This window comes from Coffea arabica, chromosome 5c (genome assembly GCF_036785885.1).
Source record: "Coffea arabica cultivar ET-39 chromosome 5c, Coffea Arabica ET-39 HiFi, whole genome shotgun sequence".
Lineage (NCBI taxonomy): Eukaryota > Viridiplantae > Streptophyta > Magnoliopsida > Gentianales > Rubiaceae > Coffea > Coffea arabica.
In genome coordinates, this window is record NC_092319.1 from 47,465,273 (window position 1) to 47,486,572 (window position 21,300).

General features: G+C 39.0%; 4 protein-coding genes across 4 annotated transcripts; 2 read left to right on the forward strand and 2 right to left on the reverse strand.

Moving 5' to 3' along the window:
• The first annotated feature begins 1,474 nt into the window (after positions 1-1,474).
• Positions 1,475-5,293, forward strand: LOC113688946 (transcription factor ILR3). The gene is made up of 5 exons (XM_027206773.2): positions 1,475-1,831; positions 3,404-3,466; positions 4,218-4,295; positions 4,378-4,540; positions 4,841-5,293. The coding sequence occupies exons 1-5, from the start codon at positions 1,695-1,697 to the stop codon at positions 5,102-5,104; spliced, it is 705 nt and encodes a 234-aa protein (XP_027062574.1). The 5' UTR covers positions 1,475-1,694; the 3' UTR covers positions 5,105-5,293.
• Positions 5,294-5,411: 118 nt separating this feature from the next.
• Positions 5,412-8,408, forward strand: LOC140007869 (uncharacterized). The gene is made up of 2 exons (XM_072051398.1): positions 5,412-6,795; positions 7,022-8,408. The coding sequence occupies exons 1-2, from the start codon at positions 5,798-5,800 to the stop codon at positions 7,188-7,190; spliced, it is 1,167 nt and encodes a 388-aa protein (XP_071907499.1). The 5' UTR covers positions 5,412-5,797; the 3' UTR covers positions 7,191-8,408.
• LOC113688944 (probable galacturonosyltransferase 12) lies at positions 7,135-11,479 on the reverse strand. Its single transcript, XM_027206771.2, has 6 exons — positions 10,861-11,479; positions 9,590-9,645; positions 9,339-9,494; positions 8,207-8,797; positions 7,825-8,127; positions 7,135-7,602 (listed from the first exon to the last, which is right to left on the reverse strand). The coding sequence occupies exons 1-6, from the start codon at positions 11,069-11,071 to the stop codon at positions 7,318-7,320; spliced, it is 1,602 nt and encodes a 533-aa protein (XP_027062572.2). The 5' UTR covers positions 11,072-11,479; the 3' UTR covers positions 7,135-7,317.
• Positions 11,480-13,718: 2,239 nt separating this feature from the next.
• Positions 13,719-20,637, reverse strand: LOC140007870 (autophagy-related protein 18f-like). Its single transcript, XM_072051399.1, has 8 exons — positions 19,653-20,637; positions 17,221-17,679; positions 16,725-17,147; positions 16,115-16,342; positions 15,180-16,007; positions 14,917-15,083; positions 14,276-14,638; positions 13,719-13,959 (listed from the first exon to the last, which is right to left on the reverse strand). Exons 1-7 carry the CDS (start codon positions 19,860-19,862, stop codon positions 14,278-14,280), a joined length of 2,676 nt encoding a protein of 891 aa, XP_071907500.1. The 5' UTR covers positions 19,863-20,637; the 3' UTR covers positions 13,719-13,959; positions 14,276-14,277.
• Positions 20,638-21,300: the final 663 nt, after the last annotated feature.

Here is a 21,300-nt window from a genome sequence, read left to right on the forward strand (position 1 = left end):
AATGTGGGCGTAGCTTGCAGTGCTTTTTGGGCCATTCATATTCAATCATTTTGCCATTTCCAGCAGCATCAACATTTGCCAATGCCAAGTTGACGTGTCAAACCATCACCATCCCACTTCAATCTATTATCGATGCTCTTTCTGTTCAATTCCGGATAATTAAAAAAAAAAAAAAAAAAAGTGCAAGGGAAGGGGAAAATGGTAAAGGGGCTCTAAAATGAGAAATTTGAAGCCTACCAAGGTGGTAAATCACATATTGCATCGATGCTTGACAACTTTATATCATTGTCCTTGACCTTTTGGCTTTGAAATTATACTACGATTTTTCGTGGCAACTTGGCGCTTTCTGGCTTGGAAGTGCAATGTGACGTTGAAACTTGAAGGAAGGGCACCGTCACATAAAAATCATTTTGCCAACTGTACTCTTAACTCGTACATGTAACAACAGCCCCAACTAATTTTTCTTTTTTCCATTTAGGGGCATCCTAACCAAAAGGCTAGACTAATCTCCTAAGATTATATAGAGTTTTATCTCAAGAATACACAGCGCAAGGTAATACACGAAGGCTGATCGCCGGACCTGTTGGTAACTATCAAGTTATGGAATCAGTCAGACTACTCGCGACAGCACAGCCCCAACTAATGAAGACGCATAAATTACTCAATTTGCAAAATATCCAACAAAAGCTCTTATTACAGGAAGGATTTTAACATCTTTGCAGTCGCAAGATGAGATTAACCAGACATCATCATCCAACTTTTTTGAGTAAAATAGATTAATCTCCTCCCCACACAAATTGGGAAGTTTTATTTTATTTTATTTTTTTTTTTAGCAAAGTTCAATTTTTTGATGTATTCAATATTGTAAAGCCCCAAAAAAAAAAAAAATTACGTACACTTGATATTGTAGACCTGAATACTTTGGCGCATACATTTTTTGATCTTTTTTTTTTTTTGTTCAATGGTACACTTTATGATCTTGTAGACCCGAGTACTATAGTGCTTACATTTTTTGCAACATATTTGTACCTAAGTACAACCTTACAAGCAACTAAATTCTTTAGCTGGGAGAGAGATAGGTTGGATGATACGAAAAAGAGAATGTAAATGAGAAATTTTAAATTCGAAACTTCACACTTACACATAAAAAAATAAAAATAAAAATCTTCAACGCAAAGTCGAGTGACTTCAACTATGAGCATACGCTTGAGCTGAATTTTTCAACTAAACATTTGGACAAGCGGGCTTAAACGGAGATTTGAAACTGGCCTTTGGGCCCAATGAGTAAAGTCCGTGGATTGAATTGAATTCACTTAAAATGACGAGAAGCCCAAGTCGCCTTCAGTCGACAGTAAACCACGCACGAAAAACGCGCCAGCATACGTGTAGTTGAGTACACGTAGGATTCTTCGGCCACTTTTTTCTTGTTTTTCTTTTTCTTGGGGGGCTATGTAATAAAAAATTCCAGTATTAATTTCATCAGTCGTCAGAATCCATTTTTCCCCGCTTCAAAACTAAAATAATTCCTGATTTCCCCCAAAATTTCGTCTACCCCCCCATCCCCAGCCTACCCCACGCATATTTGGAAAAAACACAGAGAATAAAGCCCCTCATCAGTCTTGTTTAATTATCTTCAACAATTGATATTCTTTTTTCCACCGGAAAACATTTTCGTGTCAGGGAATTGATCGGAAATGGTTTCCCCGGAAAACACCAACTGGCTTTACGATTACGCGTTTGAAGATATTGCTGTGCCTGATGGGAATTTTCCAGCTTCAGCTTCAGGGTTTAATTGGCCCGTGCAGACCTTGAATGGTTCATCAAATGTTAGGTATAGCTGAAAAACCCTTCAATCCTACTTAATTTTTCTGTGTTTTGACTTGAGAGCTTTTTGTTGGTTTTGTTCTGAATTGGGGACTAGGGCTTTGTCCAATACCTCAATTGCTCTGGTTTTACGTTATATCTTGCTGCAATCATTAGGACTTGGGGTCCCTTTTTGGCTCCCTTTCAGAATTTATGGACTCTTTATCTCTGATGTGGGAAAGTGCTTTTCTTTTGTTAGTGAATGGGGGACACGGTGTTCATGCATACTCGTTTGGTCTTGAATTTGCCTCTCTCCTGTTGTAAAGACCATGATTTTGGGTCTGTTTTGGCTCGCATTCGGAATTTTTGACTTTTACTGACTATTTTATTTTATTTTATTTTTTAAACTGTTTAGGTGGTGTTTTATATGTTTCTATTGCCGGGTGTTTGTTTCTTATGTTTTTTTGATTGATGGTTAATGTGTTGAAATCAGGATATTCTTGTGATAGAAGGTTAGAGTGAAAATTTCATGTTTTAAAGATTAAGGCTTTAGGGTTCCTTTTTGGCTCTCATTTGGCATTTGAGGAATTTTATCAAATTCTTTTTCACTGTTTTGGCAGTGGCTGATTTCTGATTGCGCCCCCAAACCCCCCCCCCCCCCCCCCCCCCCCCCCCCCCCCCCCCACAAAAAAAAAAAAAAAAAAACTTCCTACTTCCTCTCCTTGTCTGGAGTGCCAATTGGTATTGATCATTGATGTCTTGAAAATTCGTTCTTTATTCTTTAGAAGTGTCGAGTAGGAAAAATGATGAGTAGAATTTTTGTGTGAAATTGTACTCTAATTTTGCAAAAACTTGGTTTTTTTTAAAGTCTTTTTGGAGAAAGTTACTAAAGTTGATTCCTACTGACATAATTGGCATTTCCTGGTAAGGTAATCACGCAAGTTTTCCAGAAGAACTTCGCTTGATGTTTCTGTTGCAATTAGTTGCTCTCAAATATTTCTTTGCTTGCTCACTTCAGTAATTAGGAAATATATCTGCTAAACTGGTAGAAGAATAAAAGTTGAATTCTGAGGCTTCAGGTCTGACAAAAAGAGATTGCTTGGATTTTAGCTTTTATGATAATATGACTGACATATTGCAAGTTGAACATTTACCTTTTTCTTGGTGGCCAACTTTTTTGCATTTGACTGAACGTATCAGGGAGAGAAGTTAGAGTTTTCTGACTTAAGAATTTGTTATTATGTTGGAGGGATTGAGGTGATATTGCCCACAGGGTATGGATCCGCTTTCTGTGTTCAGTGGTATTTACCGAGTGATTGATTTCTACTGTCCTTCTCCATTTGTCTGTGTGGTGTCTGCCTTCTGTTGTGTTGTGCATGATTTCTTCCCCCGCCTTCCCCCCCCTCCCCCCAGCCACCCCCAAAATAACAAAAAAAAAATTTTTGAGAGCTGGTCACACCCTGGCTGGAGCAGCCACAGAGAACTACAATTTGAGCTTAGTGTGTGTTTTGCTTAGTTTTATTCTTGCGTGAGTGTTTTTTTTTTTTAATTTTAAAGTTCTTGCATCTTTCAGCTGATATTCCTGTTTATCTATTGTCAGTGTGGAGATTGATGGCTCGCTTGGGGATTCAGATGGCCCAAAGGAAACTGGCTCCAGAAAACGGTGAAGTAGTTCTGAAGTTTATATTACACCATTCGACTAAGTTGATGCTGAATCTATAATTACTTCAGTGGGATTTGGAGTAAATTTAGCCAAGCTAAGAGCCTTTTGAGTGTTGTGAGATCCCTCCCCCGCCCCCCCTTCCCAACCCAAAAACAAAAAAGGAAAAAAACCATTTATTTTCTTCTCCTCTTTGCCTTTTCTCCTTTTTTGATAAAATTAAAAGGAGCATGCTCATGGAAAGTTCCTTTTTCCTTGCTTTGGAGTGCTCATATTTCATGTTTTTCATTTTTGCTATTGAGTGACAGTCAGTAGTAGAAATGAGTGCACTAAGTAAATGAGATGTGGGAAATGACAAGAGAATGAGTTTGGATTGTGGGCTACAAATTATTGGCTGTGCATATAAATGAAAGTTGAATGGCTCAATTTTATGTACTGGAACAGATCTTATTGCAATTAGATGTTAAAGACAATTTTGGTTCCCAAGTGTTGCTTAGTAGCTGTAATTGGTTCTTTTTGCTATTGTAGGTTATATTAGCATTTAACCTAGTGTGGGACATATTATTTGCAATAGCTAAGTGAAATTCTAGGTTATTAAAGCTTAAACTGGGGTGGTTAGTTTAACATTTCTGGACTGTGATTGGAAGAAGATGGACTGAGCACAAATATATGCTGGAAGGCTGTTGGATAAGAGATTTCTTATTGAACCCATGAGTTATTTGGTCATCACTTTTTCCTAATACCTTTATTGCAGGCTAAGAACTGAATCATGCGCTTCAACAAGTTCCAAAGCATGCAGGGAGAAACAACGGAGAGATAGGCTAAATGACAAGTGCGCACACTTGATATCTTTTATTCTACGCTTCTCACCGTTTTCTACCAAGTCTCTGACAAAGACTTAATCCATCATTCAGGTTTGTGGAATTGGGGGCTCTGCTTGATCCTGGAAGGCCTCCCAAAACAGACAAGGCTGCCATTCTGGTTGATGCTGTTCGAATAGTGACTCAGTTGCGTACTGAAGCCCAGAAGCTGAAGGACTCAAATCTAAGTCTTCAGGAGAAGATTAAAGAACTGAAGGTAAAATTTTGTCTTACCAGTGTTGGGCGTTTCTTTATCCCATTATTTTGTCTTTTTCTCGCCCTGCCCCTCCACCCCCACCTTATTCCCCATTTCTACGCTTGGATGTAAGCTTGCTGACCTTAAATCAGATCAATGCTTTCTCCTCTTTGTTCCCTCTACGTTTTAATGCACCTATTGTCAGTCTATGGTCTATATGTGGTTGATTAACTTGTGCAGTTGAGAAGCTCATTTTTCTCTGTGCTGTAATGCACCTATTAACAGTCTATGGTCTTTCATGTAATTGATTGACTTGTGTAGGCTGAGAAGAATGAGCTTCGGGATGAAAAGCAGAGGCTAAAGGGTGAGAAGGAAAAGCTGGAGCAACAACTGAAGACTGTGAATACCCAAGCTAGCTTCATGCCACCTCCTACCATGCCTGCACCATTTGCTGCTCAGGGTCAAGCACCTGGGAACAAGTTGGTACCCATCATCAGTTACCCTGGAGTTGCCATGTGGCAGTTTATGCCTCCTGCTGCTGTTGATACCTCACAGGATCATGTGCTTCGCCCACCAGTTGCCTAAGCCAGAGGCTAAAGGCTTCCAACTGCAAGCAAGTGCTTAGATGGACTTCAATTTAATGTAGCTTGGCATAGTGCTTCCAACTTTGTGGTCTAGTTCTTAATTTAGCTTGGCATTTCACGACTGTAATAGTTTTTGCTCGACAATGTAACTGGATTTGGTGGATTGCTAAAGACTCTCGTTTCCTTGAAATTTAAGTACTGCTGGTTTTGCATGTTAATGTTAATAAGTAATCCCAGCTTTGAAAAATACTTGGGCTCCAACAGTAATGGACTTCATGGTGAGATTTGCGAGTTGCCCATATGAGTTACACGAAAAAGGAGGAAGTTCCTTGGATCAAATGAGCACCTGGTTGCCCGGAAGTGGGGCTGAAACCTCCTTCGTCCTTTTAGGCCATGGGATGTGTCGAGCAAAGGGCTTTAGTTTTTGCAGCGGAACGAGTAGGTCCCAGCAATCCTCCATCGTCAAACGCTTCCCGAAGGTCCTGGACAAGTCAAGAGTCAAGACCACAACCCAAGGCCAAATGGACTTCCTGTGCCTCATGGCTGCTGTTTGGGACTCGTATTCTGAGGTTGCCGCTTTTTTCCGTGCAATCTTATCTACTTTGTTGCTTCCCATACTTTATTGATTCTTCTTCAACCTGCCGGGGTGTAGTGAAATACTAGCACCTTAAAAACGGCTTCCTATCTCGTTCAAATGAGTGTATCACTGGCTAGCAGAGCTACGATTACTCCATTCAGCTACAAACAAATCGAAACTCTCCCTCTCATTTCCTTTGCCCCAACTCAACAGCAGCATCACCATTCTCTTCTCTTCATTGTTCCCCTAAAGCCCCATCATAGACCAAGAACACCCTCTTTATCCCCAAAGTGTTCAGTTTCTTCAGCCACTCCCCCAACTTCCAAAGAGGAGGCCATCCTCCAGGCCAAGGTTTGTCTTGCCTCCACGTTGGAGAAGCCTTTGAACAACCCCAAACTCGCGGGAAAACTCAAGAAACTAAAGCAGCCCAGATTTCGGATGGAAATTCCAGTCATTGATGACTCACCTTCTTCACTCAGTCAACTCGCTATTCAAGTCTTTGGAGATATGCCCATCAAACGAAAAGGCACAAGAGTCAAAATTCTTATTTTCTGGTCCAATCAAAGCTTGAAAGAAGCTGCCAATGAAGTATTTGACTCTCAGAATGGATATATTCTTGTTGAAAATTCTGATCTTTCATCAGTATACAATGAGGAAACAAGAACTTTGAGTTCTACTGACGTGGCAGTATTTTTGGCGCCAGATGCTTCACAGTTGGCGGTTTTGAAGACAATAACTGACGATCTTTATCCTAAACCAGTGGTGCTTTTCAATCCCGGCTGGGCTTTTGAGGAGGAGAGTGATTTTGGTGAATTGAGTAGCTTTGTTGGTTCTTTTGAAGTGGTGTATTCTTTTATGGGATTGGAGGTAAGAGGGATCTTGAGTAAGAGAAAAGGTGTTATTTTTAAGCGTGTTAGGGATGGGGTATTAAGTGGTGAGAGATGGAACGTTTTTGTGGAAGAAAATGGAGAAATGAAGGTGGTTTCCAGCTTTAAAGCTCGGCCATCAATTACTGAAGTTGAGACGGTTTTGTATAATTTGATGGCTATCAATTCACCAATTACCAAGTCTGCAAAGTTCTTGAAGAATTTGATGTCACATGCAACTGGGAAAAAGTGAGTGCATTTCAAGTGCTTAAATTGTGGAGCATAAAAGTTGTGATTTTATGGATTTACAGAAAAATGCGCAGATGATTTGCGCTTGTTGTTGTTGAATTGACACTTGATAGTATATGCCCCCACCCACCCCACCCTCCCTCTTTCCCTTTCTTATGTTGTTCATTTTCCTCGAGTGTATGCTCTTAAATGAGTTTTTATGAGATGTTGATTTCATATCTTGCAGTCAACAAAAGAATGCAAACTTGCAGCTTGGTTTTTTCCCGAGAGCAGTAATAGGTGAAAACATAAAAATCGGGGAGATGGTGACTGTGCAGGGGTTGGGAAGGGCCTTGCAGGTGATAAAATTTGTATCGTATTTCCCAAAAACTAAAGAAATATATAATATTCTTTGAACAACAAAATTTTTAGGAACAAGAAGTCATTGAGTTGAAACTCAAGATGTAATCACCTTGCCATAGGGAATTGGTGATCCTGTTTTTATCACTCATTTACAAATTGGTCGGAAAAGTCAAATCCAATCTAAGATGCTCTAATATGACAGCTTTTGATAAATTTGTCAGAGAAGTTAATATATTTGGTCCATAGCGGCCGAAGTTGAGGAAATGCTATGTCTAGCCAAGGCTTCGCTCTGCCATTGAAATGGATGACACCAGCATTTTCAGCAGTCTCAATGGTTGTATTTTCTTGGTATCCAAGTCCTAGCATGTGCCAGAAGGGATCAATAACGTGGATGTGACCATGAAATGCTATAAGTCCTGGAGGTAATGTACCTAGTTGCCACAAACTCAAGTCTGATTTCAGGTTCTGCAGGGGAAAAAGAAAAATTAGGAAATGCTTGAGTCTCAGCTTCCTCATTGTTTTAATGGTCCAACGAATTTCTGATCTTTCTCTCAGCAATTAGGATAATTTTCCAATTCTTTAAATAGTCATCTGTTTATTCAGAATGCAAAAGATATCCTCTAGTACCTTTGACCTTTCCACAATAAGAGCATAGGCATGCTAAGGGTGTATCTGAAGTTTAATTACCTCGTCTAGCCAATAATGGTATGTCTGACTTATGGTTGTCTTCCTCCAAGCTTCAAGATCAAAGATGTTCATGCCATAGGCCCATGCACATTCATTCGGATCAAAGCTTTTTGCTATTAGTGGATGAGAAAAGTTCAAATAGCTTTTGAATCGCTTTGACATGACAAACTTATCCCTTCCTCTACATGTTTCCACTGCTCCATTTACTTTCCCCCTCATGTCAATGTCCCATAGAGGTGAAAGATCAGTTTGAATCACAATGTCATCGTCTAGGAAGACCACTTTGTTGAGGCTGGGAAACAACTGCAATTAAGTTGATAGTTGTGAGACCATAGGTCTTGTGAAGTTTAGGCTACAGGCTGTCAGATATTAAAAACTTTACCTCTGGCAAATGTATCCTTATGTGATTCATTGGTGAATTGTACTTGGGACTGAGCGCTTGCAACTTTGCAGCAATGACATAAGGCTTTTCGGTGTTATTTGCCACAATAGCTGATGACCCTCCCCTAAATTGTGACCGCACCTTTTGATCCTTTTCCATTGCTTCTAGCACTGGGACCCTCCCCTTTGTCAACCAATCAAAATGATGCAACCCTTTAACTTCAATGACCGCTGGAGTCAAAGGATGCAATGAGAACCATGCCTGCATTGGAGAGTATGTCTTTCTATCTGTGATTATATGGAGGACAACCCTTTCAGGGTGCAATGAGTTGTACACAAGTGATGATGCAACAACTGAGGTAGCAAGTACATTGTCGGAGGCAAGAACAAAGTGGAAAAATGAGTTATCAACCAGGGCAGGGATGAGCTCTGGTGATGGGAGCTGGAGCCGAGCATTGGCATTGCTAGAGTGCTCATTTGCTAATCTGAGTGTGAGGCAGTACAGCTGTTTTGGTATGCTACTTGATGCCACATGCCGGTAGAGGTATTCTTGAATTTTTGCATTTCTTGTCCTTTGTTCAAGGAGTGTGACCTGTACGAAGTTAGGAGAAAGATGAGATTACATCTTGGTGATCAATAATATTACAGAAACAATGAAATCTTGAAGAAGCTTCCATTTGTTAAGTCAGATGCAAATCTGCAGAAGTTTAGGGACTCAATAATACCGCCTTAGTTGCATTATCTGCCTTGGTTTAACTTTCTGCCCTAGTCTAGGAATATGGCATGATGCTTGTTTTTTATCAAAATGGCGGTGTTAGTTTCATAGGTGATATTTTACTTGTGAAACTTTGCTGATACTTCACCTGAAAAATTCCAGTTGAGGAGTTTTGAAGAGGCATATAAGAAAATGCTCTTTATGCTTTGTTAAGCTGATACGTATAAATGTATTACTTGTGAAACTTTTCTGATGCTTGAACTATTCAGGACATGATTTTACAGATACTAGCAGTTGAGGAATTTTAAAAAGGGATATAAGAAAAAGCTCTTTAAGCTTTGTTAAGCTGATACGTAGAAATGTACTTTCTGACAGAAGTTTAAGTAGATTGTTGATTGATGTGAAGGGAGCACACTACCATAGCCTTAAGCTTCAGCGCAAATGCCTTTGCATCTGGTCTACTATCTCTTATTTCAGCCATGAAATCTTCCAGTGTTTGAGGAATCTGGGGCCTTGCTTGTAGCTCATCTTGGTTTACAGGTTCCTCTAGTACTTGATATATCACTTCTGGGACCTAAGAGACCAAAAAAAAAAAGTTTAATTAATAGATCAGAACATAGGAGTAGTAAGCATATAATGATCTCGACAAAAGAAAGGTTAGGGAATTACAGTTGATTCAGTTCTTCTTCCAAGAATCCTTGGTCCTAATCTTTTCCCCAAGCAACCTAAAATGGCAAGGTAAAGTTGTAAGGTAATGCAATACTTACCATCAGTCTGATGAAGAAAGAACACTGTATTCTGATAGCCAGAAGCATTAATATCTGTATGGAAAGCATATTATTTGGAAACATTACATGTTATTCCCTAATCACATTTTCCCACCACCTTTTTATCTGTCCAACAACCCTCCTATTTCACATAAAATTTGTTATAGTAAATAATTCAAAAACATTTTCTAAATAATCTTCAATCCAAATAGTTTTTCTAGCTGTATCTGTGAAAGGAGGAGCATCTTATGGCAGCATGATTGAATGTGGATCCTGATTGCTAGGTTCCAGATGCTATTTGACTGCAGTAAAATCGCTCTGATACTTGGTATTCAGCGATTTTTGCCATTCCTAAAAGAACATCAAATGGAGTGCTGGAAAACTTGTTACATTATGCCAATTTGATGGCAATATTTGTCTTCCAATATGAATATGTAGTATTACGGGTTTTTATGACCAATAAAAGCCATTTATGGCACTTCCTTGACGCCATACTCTCATCAACCATTCACCTTCAATTGCCTGGATTAACCATTCTACAGATGCCTATGACCAATCTGGGCGACCTGTTGCATGTTGCTTCTCCAGATCATGGTACAAAAAATTTGTGTGACTATAGTTTTCTGTTCTTTTTTATAATTTACCTGGTTAATTTAACACCGGGGATTTTAGTGGGTTTCTGCTGAGTTTTCATGCATCTGATTAGGCTACTACTGAATGGCAAATCTAATAACCAGCAAAAACTCCCTGTTCACCCTACCACGGTAATTTACATATCTTTTCTCTAGACAAAGGATATTTCTCCAGTGGGTGTATCAAGAATGTAAAAACAACTATATTCCATGTGAAATGTCTCTGTTTTTGGCAACATTACTGACTCTTTATTAATTGTCCCGGCAAAACCTGGATTGGCTTTTGAATCAAGAGTTTAACGTTAATGCTGAAATCTAGGCATTCAGTAACGTACAAAATTTGGGTTCATTTCTAATTTTGCAAACTGAAGCCTTGGCGGGTCCTCAAGTGTTTTTCATGTTTTAATTATTCTAAATGATGCACGTCTCTCGTCTTCTGTGTGTGTATGAGAGAGAGAGAGAGAGAGAGAGAGAGAGAGAGAGAGAGAGAGAGAGAGAGAGAGAGAGATGGAGAGAGGGAGGGAGAGGGAAAGAAATGTACCAATCGATGAACACTTGGTATCTCGGTCGATATTATCCACAGCCGTGAGCACAAAGATGAAACGGAGGAGGAATGTGAAGAACAAAAGTGAATAGAAGACCATCCTATATGAAAATCTTCTTGATCCAACTTTCACTTTGATGAACTCTTTAAAACCTTTTGCTGGTAACACCGTTACATGCCTGAGACTCGGCGATATATGAAGCTGCATTGTGGCTCTGGAAACTAATACAGAAAAACCAGAAGAGAACACAATGCTGCACAAAAAAAAAAAAAAAAAGTCTCCCCCCACTTCTGGTACGTCCCTCAATCACAAGCTTGCTAGTACCTCATCAGGCAATGGCCCAAGAAGAACTTTTGAGTTCGATTGCAAAAACCCATGAAGGAGAGACACAGTGAAAGGAAGGTTATTTTAAGGGTTGTTATCAGTCACCTAACCTTGCTTAGCATATTGGTTAGACATGTAAGGTTTACAGGCGGTTATATATATTAATTTTGGCAGAGAAGAGTTGTTTGAAGGAAAAAGACTTGAGATGGAAACAAGAATCTGCACCTGTTTTTGCGGCCTTTTGGCTTGGTTTTGAAGAAGGGAAGTTGAAACAAAAGGAGAGGAGAGAAAGACAGGGCACAAGCGTATTGATACACAAGAAGCAGGGAGATGTAAATGTAATGTATTGTTTGTTGAATATTTGTTGCTGTTTGTTTGTTGCTTTGCTTGGCTTTGCCTCCACATGAAGTTTTGAAGCATAGCAAGGTTTGAGAAAACATATGTGGTTTGGGGTTTGACGGAAACAGAGTTTCTAAATGGAAAACGACTGACCAATTCCAAGTTTGAGATACTCTACAAGCCACTGCCAGGGGAGATGACTGCAAAGAGTGGGGTTGGGGGTTTGGTTGTTGGTCTGTTGGAGTGAAAATTACAGGAAGACTATATTTTGTTTTCTGAGAAATTAGGTTGTCCAATCTAATTTACTCGAGTATGTAATTAGTGTATTAGCCAATTTCTTTTAAAAGGTTTCTTTTGGCAGAGAGTTGGGACGTCAACTTTGTCATCTACTGAATTGTGCTCATCCTTTTCTTGGTAAAGAAATCATGCTAATACCATCTCATTGGGGAAAAAAAGGGGGACGACAAGAAGCATATATAAGCTCTCACATTCTTTCTTTTGGTGTCATGATTTGCTCATGATATTAGTACTTGTATATTATGTTCGAGGAAGTTTTAGATGCATTTTCCAAATGGAGAATCTCCGAAGGCAAAAAAAAAAAAACCCATCTAAATGACATATGGTGTAACTATATTTCTAGTTCTTGACTGGTAAGCGCACAACGATTTGCCATCAGTTCAAGTTAGACCCCCTCTCATTTGTGACTCTCAAAGTAAGTGAGGTTTTCCATCCGGTAGGGTAAGGGGCCTCCCATTTCCAATTGTCATCCTCTAAGCGTATTACTAATAATTAACATAGGAATATTAAACAGACACGAGCTCCATGGTGCAGAAGATTGAAAGGACTTTAGTCATTTCCTTCAGCAATAATCAAAAAAGTGGCCTGACAAATATTCAACCGAGGGATTAAAACAAATTGGGTAGCCGAAGAAATTTTCAAACTCTGAAGTTGCTTGTAATAAGTTTTCATGAATCAAACTTAACAATACCCTCTGCTAATGAAATTCCAACCTTATATAACCCCGTCCGTTTTTTTAACTCTTCATACAAAAGAATCAAGCCTTTCAAAAGGCTTGGAAAAGGTCAGTTTGGGCTAATGGTCGACAAGGGTGTTGTTCCTGTGGATTAAGGGTCACTTTTTAGCTACCAAGCTTTGTAGATGGAAGGCGGACATTTTATTGGGGCAGCTTTTAGTTTTCACGCCGGGCGGGTAGCTGGTTTTACTGAAACTGATTGAATAAAAGGTTTAACATAATCCCTTCCAGTGGAGTTAATGACACTGCAGATTATCTTGTCAGGTCTGGAAGTTGGCCTCCCCCGACCAGGATCGCTGATGATGATACGATGAAAATTTGCAGAAGAGCAGCATTCACGTCTTGACGAAATAGAAAGCCTTCCAGAGCCCGTGTGACAAGAGAGTCTTCCACAAGTTCAAGTCAGAAATAGAATCCTCCACATTCCTCTGTACTTCCAATTTCCTAACCTACAGATGATGAAATTGACTAATCTTCGGAGGTTCCAATAATTTTGCAGCCACCACAATGTAGCATGCCCAGGTTTAGAGAAACTAAGAGTGATCAACTGCCGAGTGCATACGTCTGGAACAAGCTAGCGTGGATTAAAGCGAGGAAATGAAAGACCTCTTCCTCTAAGATTCTGCAAGTCCACCAAATCCATATTCCCAGTTGCTCAAATAGAAACTTCTCCAGTCCTCTCCGTTTCCTCCATGTTTTGTTCCCCCGAACCTGTGCAGGGTGTTTAGATCCCTTTTACCCATGGTTGATGTATGTTTTGGTAATATACATGTGGTTTTTTATTATTTTTTTCAGGTTACATTTCTCACTCTCTTTTTTTTTTTTTTTTTTAAGCTGGATTTCGCATCTAAAATCACTCATGCCTACATCTATCAAGCTTTTCTAAGGCATCTAACAAGAGCATAAAAAGTGTTGACCCATGCTACTGGAGTAACTTAAATATTCCAGTTCAATTTACAAAACATCCGGAGGAACTTTCGTCCTCCAGTAATGCCATTCTGCCAAGTTGAAGCCAACCTCGGCCCAATTCGGAGCTGAACTCAACGTCTAAGAACGCTACTGCAGGATGTTTTAACAAAATGCACTTTTCCCTCTTCAAAGCTCGGGGTTATATGAGAAAACACCTACTTCAAAACATAAAAACGCAGGCGCCGCGCATCACTAAATAAGATTTAGGTAATGCCCTTGAGAGCAAAAAATGCTGTAAGATGATGCTATTATTTACAAATCGTAACTAGCCAACATATGTTTCGAGTCTATTATATACAAAGTTGCAGCAATAAAACAAAACAACACATTATCATCAATCCTAGATCGCAATCAAAGCCATTTGCCTCGCTCTTCCGAACATCTTCACTATCATACAACGTTCCAGGAGAATAAAAGAATAGCTTCACACCTGTGGAAATATGTAAGGAACTATAATTTCAACTGCATGGGCAGAAAAAAGACAGCCAATTCTTTTTAAATTTGCCTATAAACATGGTGAAGTAGGATGAAGAAAAAATTTTTAGAAGCATGAATGCAGCAACAAAAAAAAAAAGACTGCACACAACACCAGAATTAATTGATGCACGTGTCAAAAAGACCTGGGAACAAATAAACAACATAAAGAAAGAAAGACCTCTGATAACAAGCTGGACTTGGCCAAATGCTTGTGTCGTCAAACAAGAACAAAGACATCAAATGCAATTTCAGAGCAGGAAAAAAATTACCTTCAAAGAACCTCATCACCACTACCTTCAAATTGATTCTCCGATGTCAGCACACCTATACTATTATTTACGAAGCTAAATTGTGTCTCTGTCACAGAGCTCTCTCTATTATTTACAATCTCAAGCCGACCATTTGCTTTGGAGTAATCAGCAGTATTTACAAAACCCTTGGTTGTGTTTGTTGGCACCTGAAGACCAACCCATCCTGTTTCCTCAGCACCATTGTGCAGTTCGGTCACAGCTAATCCCCCACTCATGGAATCTAATGAACCAGAACTGCCCATGTAGGCAAGCTTTCTGTTCTCAGACATTCCAGATCTCTGATACAGCAGTTGTCTATCCTTGCTGCGATTTAAAACTTGCCTGAATAACAAGAGATGCGTGATTCAGAAGCACTGGACGAAACTATACCAATTTATACTGTCAGAAAGAATTTTAAAACCATATACACAAAATCATACTAATCCAGACCTCAGCCAAAACTTATGCTTACAGAGTAAACTACAACATATCTACACAAAATCATTAACAAAAGCACAAACTGGATCATCCTGAATAATATGTTTCTACAAATAACGCAACAAAACCAACACAGCTCAAAATAAAAATAAAAATAAAAAGTAATAAGCATCTAAATGCACCTTCCAGGTTGAAGCTTGGGAGCTTGAAGATATTCAAACACTGGAACTAGTTCTTTTGAACTCACTTCAATCATTCGAGTAGGTATTCTTTCTATCTCAATCTCTCCTTCAAAGGCACTCTCCTCACTCGTATTAATGCCATCTGTTGCCATGGTCTGAAAATATATCTGTCCAGCAACAATACATGAATAAAAGAAATCTTACACGGCAGATATGCAATGCAAAGGTAATCTTCACTCATTGCCAACAAAGCAAAAATGTACCTCAGCTTTCATCCACAATGGAACCCGATGCTGATGCATTTGCAGCTCTGCTTCAGATATATACAAGTGGTATTTTTCCTCAGAAGCCATCTTATCCTTCGAGACCGTGTCTCTAGCCTCAGAGTAAACACCCTTCTTTCTGATTCCTTCTGGAAATACCTTGCTGCTATCGTAATATCCATTCTCACCATAGATGTCAACATTCTCATCTCGCTCTTTACAGTTTTGTTTATGACAAATATTCCACTTCCGCATAGCCTCCACCACTAATTTTGCATCATTCTCAAGACACGGGTCACGTCCCATGCCTAGTTCATGCATTGTCGTCAGAGAATCTAAACCAGAAGATACCCGCATTGCATATTGAATCAAACAACCAGGAGAAGAGAAAACCAGCAGGTGACAATTAGTCTTCAAAAAGCTGGTATCTAAATACGAATCACTGCCTTTGTAGTAATGGAAAGCAGCTGCAATAGCCCCAGCTGGAGAATTCATCCTTCCAGAAGCAGCAGCAGCAGCACCAGTTACAGTGTTTCTCCAGCCATTATTTCCACTCCTTATTCGGCTCACAACAGAGAGTGTTACAGGAGGATCAGAAGTACGGAAACACTGCTGATCATAAACCTGTGCTCCAGAATGTGGAGTTGAACAAGCTGGTGATCTCATCATAATACCTAATCCGCTGCCTTTTGAGCTCAAACAAACATCAGCAGATTGAATTCCAGATGAACCAAGAAAAGGAGATATTGCGAAAAGATGACTTGTCCCTCTGGAAGAACTTATCAAAATCCATTCACTGTCCCTACTAAAACAGATATCCTGTATAACCTGAAAAGGAATTATGAGAAAATGGAAGACATTAACTAACATGTCAACAAACTAAAAGTAAAATCATTATCAACAGTATGAAACAGCTATTGTACAACAGCACTCACAGCATTAGTAAAACCACGTTGCAGCCTGTAAAGATGAACATACGAGGCCCCAGAACCAGCTCCAGATGTATGTCTAGGTATTATTCGAAAAACATTAATGTTATGACCATGAACCGAGGCTGTCACCAAAAGAGTACCAGTGGGATCAAAGCATAATGAGGAGATGGGGCTTTTATGTGCCCTAAATTGAGTGATAAGAGTCTTCTCAACAATATCTCTGACAACTACCTGTTAAATTGGAAATGGAGAAAGTTAGTGAACAATATCCCAAGCTGTGAATACCTATTAAAACACAATCAATGCGCTATTTCTCCAGAAAAATTATATTAAGCTGAGAAACTGAAGCTTGATACTGATGCTATTATTTACTCGACCTATACAAATCCAAAATGGTACAAAAACATGAAAGGCAAAGGATCACCATTTAACCAAATGCATCCAAACCTTGAAGGACTAATAGAACGCTAGCTACTATAAAATATATTCCTTCGTGTCTCTTGAAGCAAATTAAGACTAAAAAGTAGCATAATGTGTAATAACTCCAACATCAGATTTGAAGTCAGATAATTAGCACCATAACTATATTCCTATATGAGAATAAGGAACATACCATTCCATCATTTTCCACATCATGCAGTTGGGAATTAGCAACTCCATGCCCACTCAGTCGAGGACTCCCTGATTGTGAATTATTTCCATCAGGCAACAGCTCAGAATAATACCTGGAAAGCTTCTTATAACCCATATCTCCAAGAGTCATTAAACCAGCGGCTAGCTGTTTGCTTGATTCTTTTGCATAATGTGCAACCAGGCTCCCATTTGATGCAGGACTAGGAAGTCTAGGAGGGGTAAGTTGTTGGGGACTGACATGTCCAGAGTTTGAGTTACCTACTGGACTCCCACTATAAGCCATCCACCTGGGACCCAGTGCAAGAGGTCCGAAGCCAATACATCCAGATCCACAACCCAATGGAATGGGATTTGTAAGAATATTATAATCCGTTTCCAAAGTTGCAGCATCAAAACAATGTATCTGTGATTAAATTATAGCAGTTAACACATACAGAAAAAGAGTCAACCAAAGCAGCTTAAAGAACCTAACATACCTGTGATGCCTGTAGAACGGCAATGATTCTAGAGCTGCACCTTACTAAATGAACAACTGATCTGAACTTGAGCTGATGCACATAGGAGTGTGATCTCAAGGAATAGAAACAAACAACAGTAGGCACACCACTACAATTTGGTAACTCATGCCCATAATGGATGGTCCCACTACGAGAACTGCATTCCTGAAAGTCACTGCCTCCAGGAAAGCAACCATCAGCACAAATTACGAGCAGTGGCCGACTGTTAGCGAACTTGTCTCTGTCCTGTTTTGAGGCCAACAGTTTTGGTAATATTTGCATGAATGAAACAGGACCATCCTGCCTCGAAACCAAGTTATGTACATTACTCACATCTTCAACATCCCAAACCTGGAAACCATTCCGAAATCCAAGCAAAAGGACTTGTCTAGTGATGTGCCCATCACATTGTAAATTGTCAAACGCAGCCCAATGCACCTATATCAGTAAAACAGGAAATGTATAATTAGACATCCCAAAGAGTAGGCCTAATCGGGTAAATTGAAAATCTAAACAAATAATAAATGAATTAGTCATCTTGATGTGAGTTACTCAATGAGGATAAGAATTACCTAAATCTTAATTAGCATCACATGCATAAATTGCAGGAAACAAAAAAAGTATAATTATTTTCCAACAATAATCACTAGCTATGGACCGAAATTTACAACAAGCATTCACCGATACATTGATAATAAGGGAAACCCAAGCAATGATACATTTAGAAAATTTAAACTTTAAACCTACTATAAGGTCCTGACGGAGCAATTTCACTCCAGCACAAGATTCAGCAGTGGTAGCTGCACTTGGTTGGCCTATATTTTTTCTACAACAAACGCAGAAAAAGAATACTAAGATTACCTTTAGCGTAATGCAAAAACCATCCAATTAAAGTTCTTTACTTATCAAATTGAACTCTACCACTCCCCAACCACCTAATGGGTAGAGGAAGCGAGGGCTCACAAAACCTTGGAAACTACCATAAGCCATCCAAATGAGTCCACATGAAAACCTCAAAATAACATGTGAACAGGAAACAATAATTAATGACACATGCTAAGACCCTTGAGAATGAACTGCCCGACATTATAGATTTGTCAACCATGTGCCAATTTCTGTCGGATTATCGACATGGATCAATGACCGCCAAACGACAAAATAACAAAATAACGGCAACTGCTCAACAAAATTAAAAAGGTCCACATTTGTCGGGTTGTAAAAACATAGCACCTCACACGTAAGCCCTCAGCCAGTCGGCAAAGTATTTCGATATAAGTCAACAAACAGCAGCCACGCAGCAAAATAATAGCAGAATATGATATGATACGAACTAACTTTTCACAAGCGACAAATACTTCTTTTTTCAAACTGTTTCAAGCTACAGTTTTCTTCCCATAATACATCACAACCAACAGATTTTTGCAATGGGATTGATCTCTATTGGCTGAAAAGTAGAAAACATAAAGCATGGTTTTTGACAAGTCAAAAACTTCCATAGTGAGGTATAATGTGCCATGCAAGTTTAAGCCTCCCATCTCACATTCTGAAGAACAAAGAAAAGAAAATGATAGGAAATGTAACAATATAAATGTCCAAGTACAGCTATACGACCCCATAAGTACAAGATACGGCTATTTACTGAGACCTGCAGTTGGGGAACTTCTCTCTCTATGATAGGGTGGGGGTGGGGGGGGGCAAAGAAAACCATTTACTTGCTTCCTGGATATGAAACAAATTATGAGTGGAACTGCAAGAAAAGTTGCGTTTAACAATTATCACCACCAAGGACAACAATCTTTATCCAGGAAAATCATTTACAAATTAGATACTACTCCATGCAGTTGCAAACAATGCCCAGTTCGCAACTTCTCAATCATTTCCAAAGAGTGGGTTTATAATGAGAAGTACTAGAGTGCACTCCCCGCAATTTTCAAGCAGATCCCTATTTCCACAAAACATTAGATAACTCATTTAGTCAAAGAATCCACAAAATTCTCATCCCTGAAACAAAAATGCATTTGATTCAATAACCGACCAAATTCTCATCCTTGAATAGAAAAACAAGTTTGGATAAAAAACTGACAGAAATCTAATTCTTGACACCAAGAATACATCAATCTCAAGTACCCACACAAGCTATCCATTCATGGAAATAAGAAAATCACAAATACATCCAGATGATGCCCACTATTTATCAAACGGCTAAATCACAAACTCCAATTCCCCAAATGAAGGGACAATGCTTTCATTTCAAGATCCAACTTTTGAACCCTAAGCGATATCAAGCTCAAAGTTCCAAACTTTTCCCATTAAGAAGCTGGAATATCCATCAAAGAAAGATACAGCTAATCTTCAACACCCCCACCGCCCCCCCCCCCCCCGCCAAAAAAAAAAATCATTGACAAGAGTACCTGATCATGGAAGGAATCCGAGTCCCTCTCCACAATGGCAGAAGCAGCTGATGCAGCAGACCTTACAGTCGAAGCAACAGTGGAAGCACCAGAAGAAACAATCCTTAAGTAACTGGAAAGAGCCTTAAATGAAGTAGGAATGAAGCCTCCACCACTGCTGCCGCCGCCGCCGCTGTTTCCACCACCTGGTTTCTGGCCATCATTCCTCATCTCCAAAGACTCTCTCTACTGATAGAACCCACACCCTAAAATTTTTCTAGCAATTTTTTGGCTTCTCCGCACTAGTGAGTGATAATAAGCAACTCCTCCTCTGCATGACGTCGGTTTATATAGTTGTACCACAAAAAACAACTTGTATTGCCCCAAAAGCCTCGCTCTCTCCCGACTCTCTACTCCTCCCCCCTGCTCAAACGTGTCTTCATTTTCCACTCCCAACTCCGAAAACATCCAAACCTATGCAACAAAATCTAACGTCTACACCCCCTAGTTATCCTACTCATCAATGCATCCCAACAAAAATTCTTCACTCTTTATGTTCTCCTTCTCCTTCGTCTTCTTCTCTTTATTTGCCTTTCCTCCCCACTTATCATCCAAGCCACGCGCAAGCACAAAATTTCCACCCCCACACAGACTCTCACACAGTAAATACTTTCAAAACACCAACAACAAAAACTTCTCAAAAACTCTTTTTGTTGTTTATGTCATCACTGCAATCAACATATGTACAAAGTTTCTATGATTTCTGTACCGCCACAACCTAAGTTTTTAAAAAAAAAAAAAAAATATAGGAAATTAACAATTTTTACAATTAAATAAAGAATTTGTAGAAATGAATTAAGAAATTAAGGAGAAACTCAAATATAATTGAATAGTTAGGGTTCTGTTATGGGATTTTGAGAGAGAGAAAGAGAGAGAGAGAGAGAAGAGAGGAATTGAGGAAGAGGGGAAGATTGGGCGATCGGATAATGAATAGGGGTGAAGAAATAATAACAAAACGCTTGATTACGTCTCTCTCTATTAAAACTAAAAGTTTATTATGCATTTCTTTTTTTTTTTAGTTTTCTTTTTTTCGATTTGGGGTCTCTCGTGTCGTGGACGAGTTGAATAGTGTGGAAAAGAAAAATACGAACCTCTCCTCACGTCTTCTCCGTCACCATGCGGCGTCAATTTTTTTCACTGTGCGACTGTCCAAATTTGGTAACAAAAAGTTAGGTCCTCTCGCTTGCATTTCCCTCCGTACCCTCATCTCCTGTGAGAAATGAAAATGAAATAAAATTGAATTAGCGGACTTGATATTTAGGTCTCGTTTGGGATGGTTACTATTTGTGATATTTGAGATATTTGGAATAATTATTAGAGCATTTTTTGTGATTTGATATATGTGAGATAAAAAAGTGGTTAGTAATATAAAAAGATGGGTTGAAAAATATGTTTATGATGCAAGCGAAATATTATTTGAAATAATTTTTCTATCAAAACAAACCTAGTGTTTTTAATAAAAAAATATTTTTAAATACTAAAAGTACTTTTAAAGTATTTGGTAAATATCATCTCGTAAAATTAGGAGTATAATTTTTTATCTTAAAAGCAATTTTAGCAAAAGTTCGAATTTGGTACTTTTAGAATACCTTATGTGATTTTAAAAATA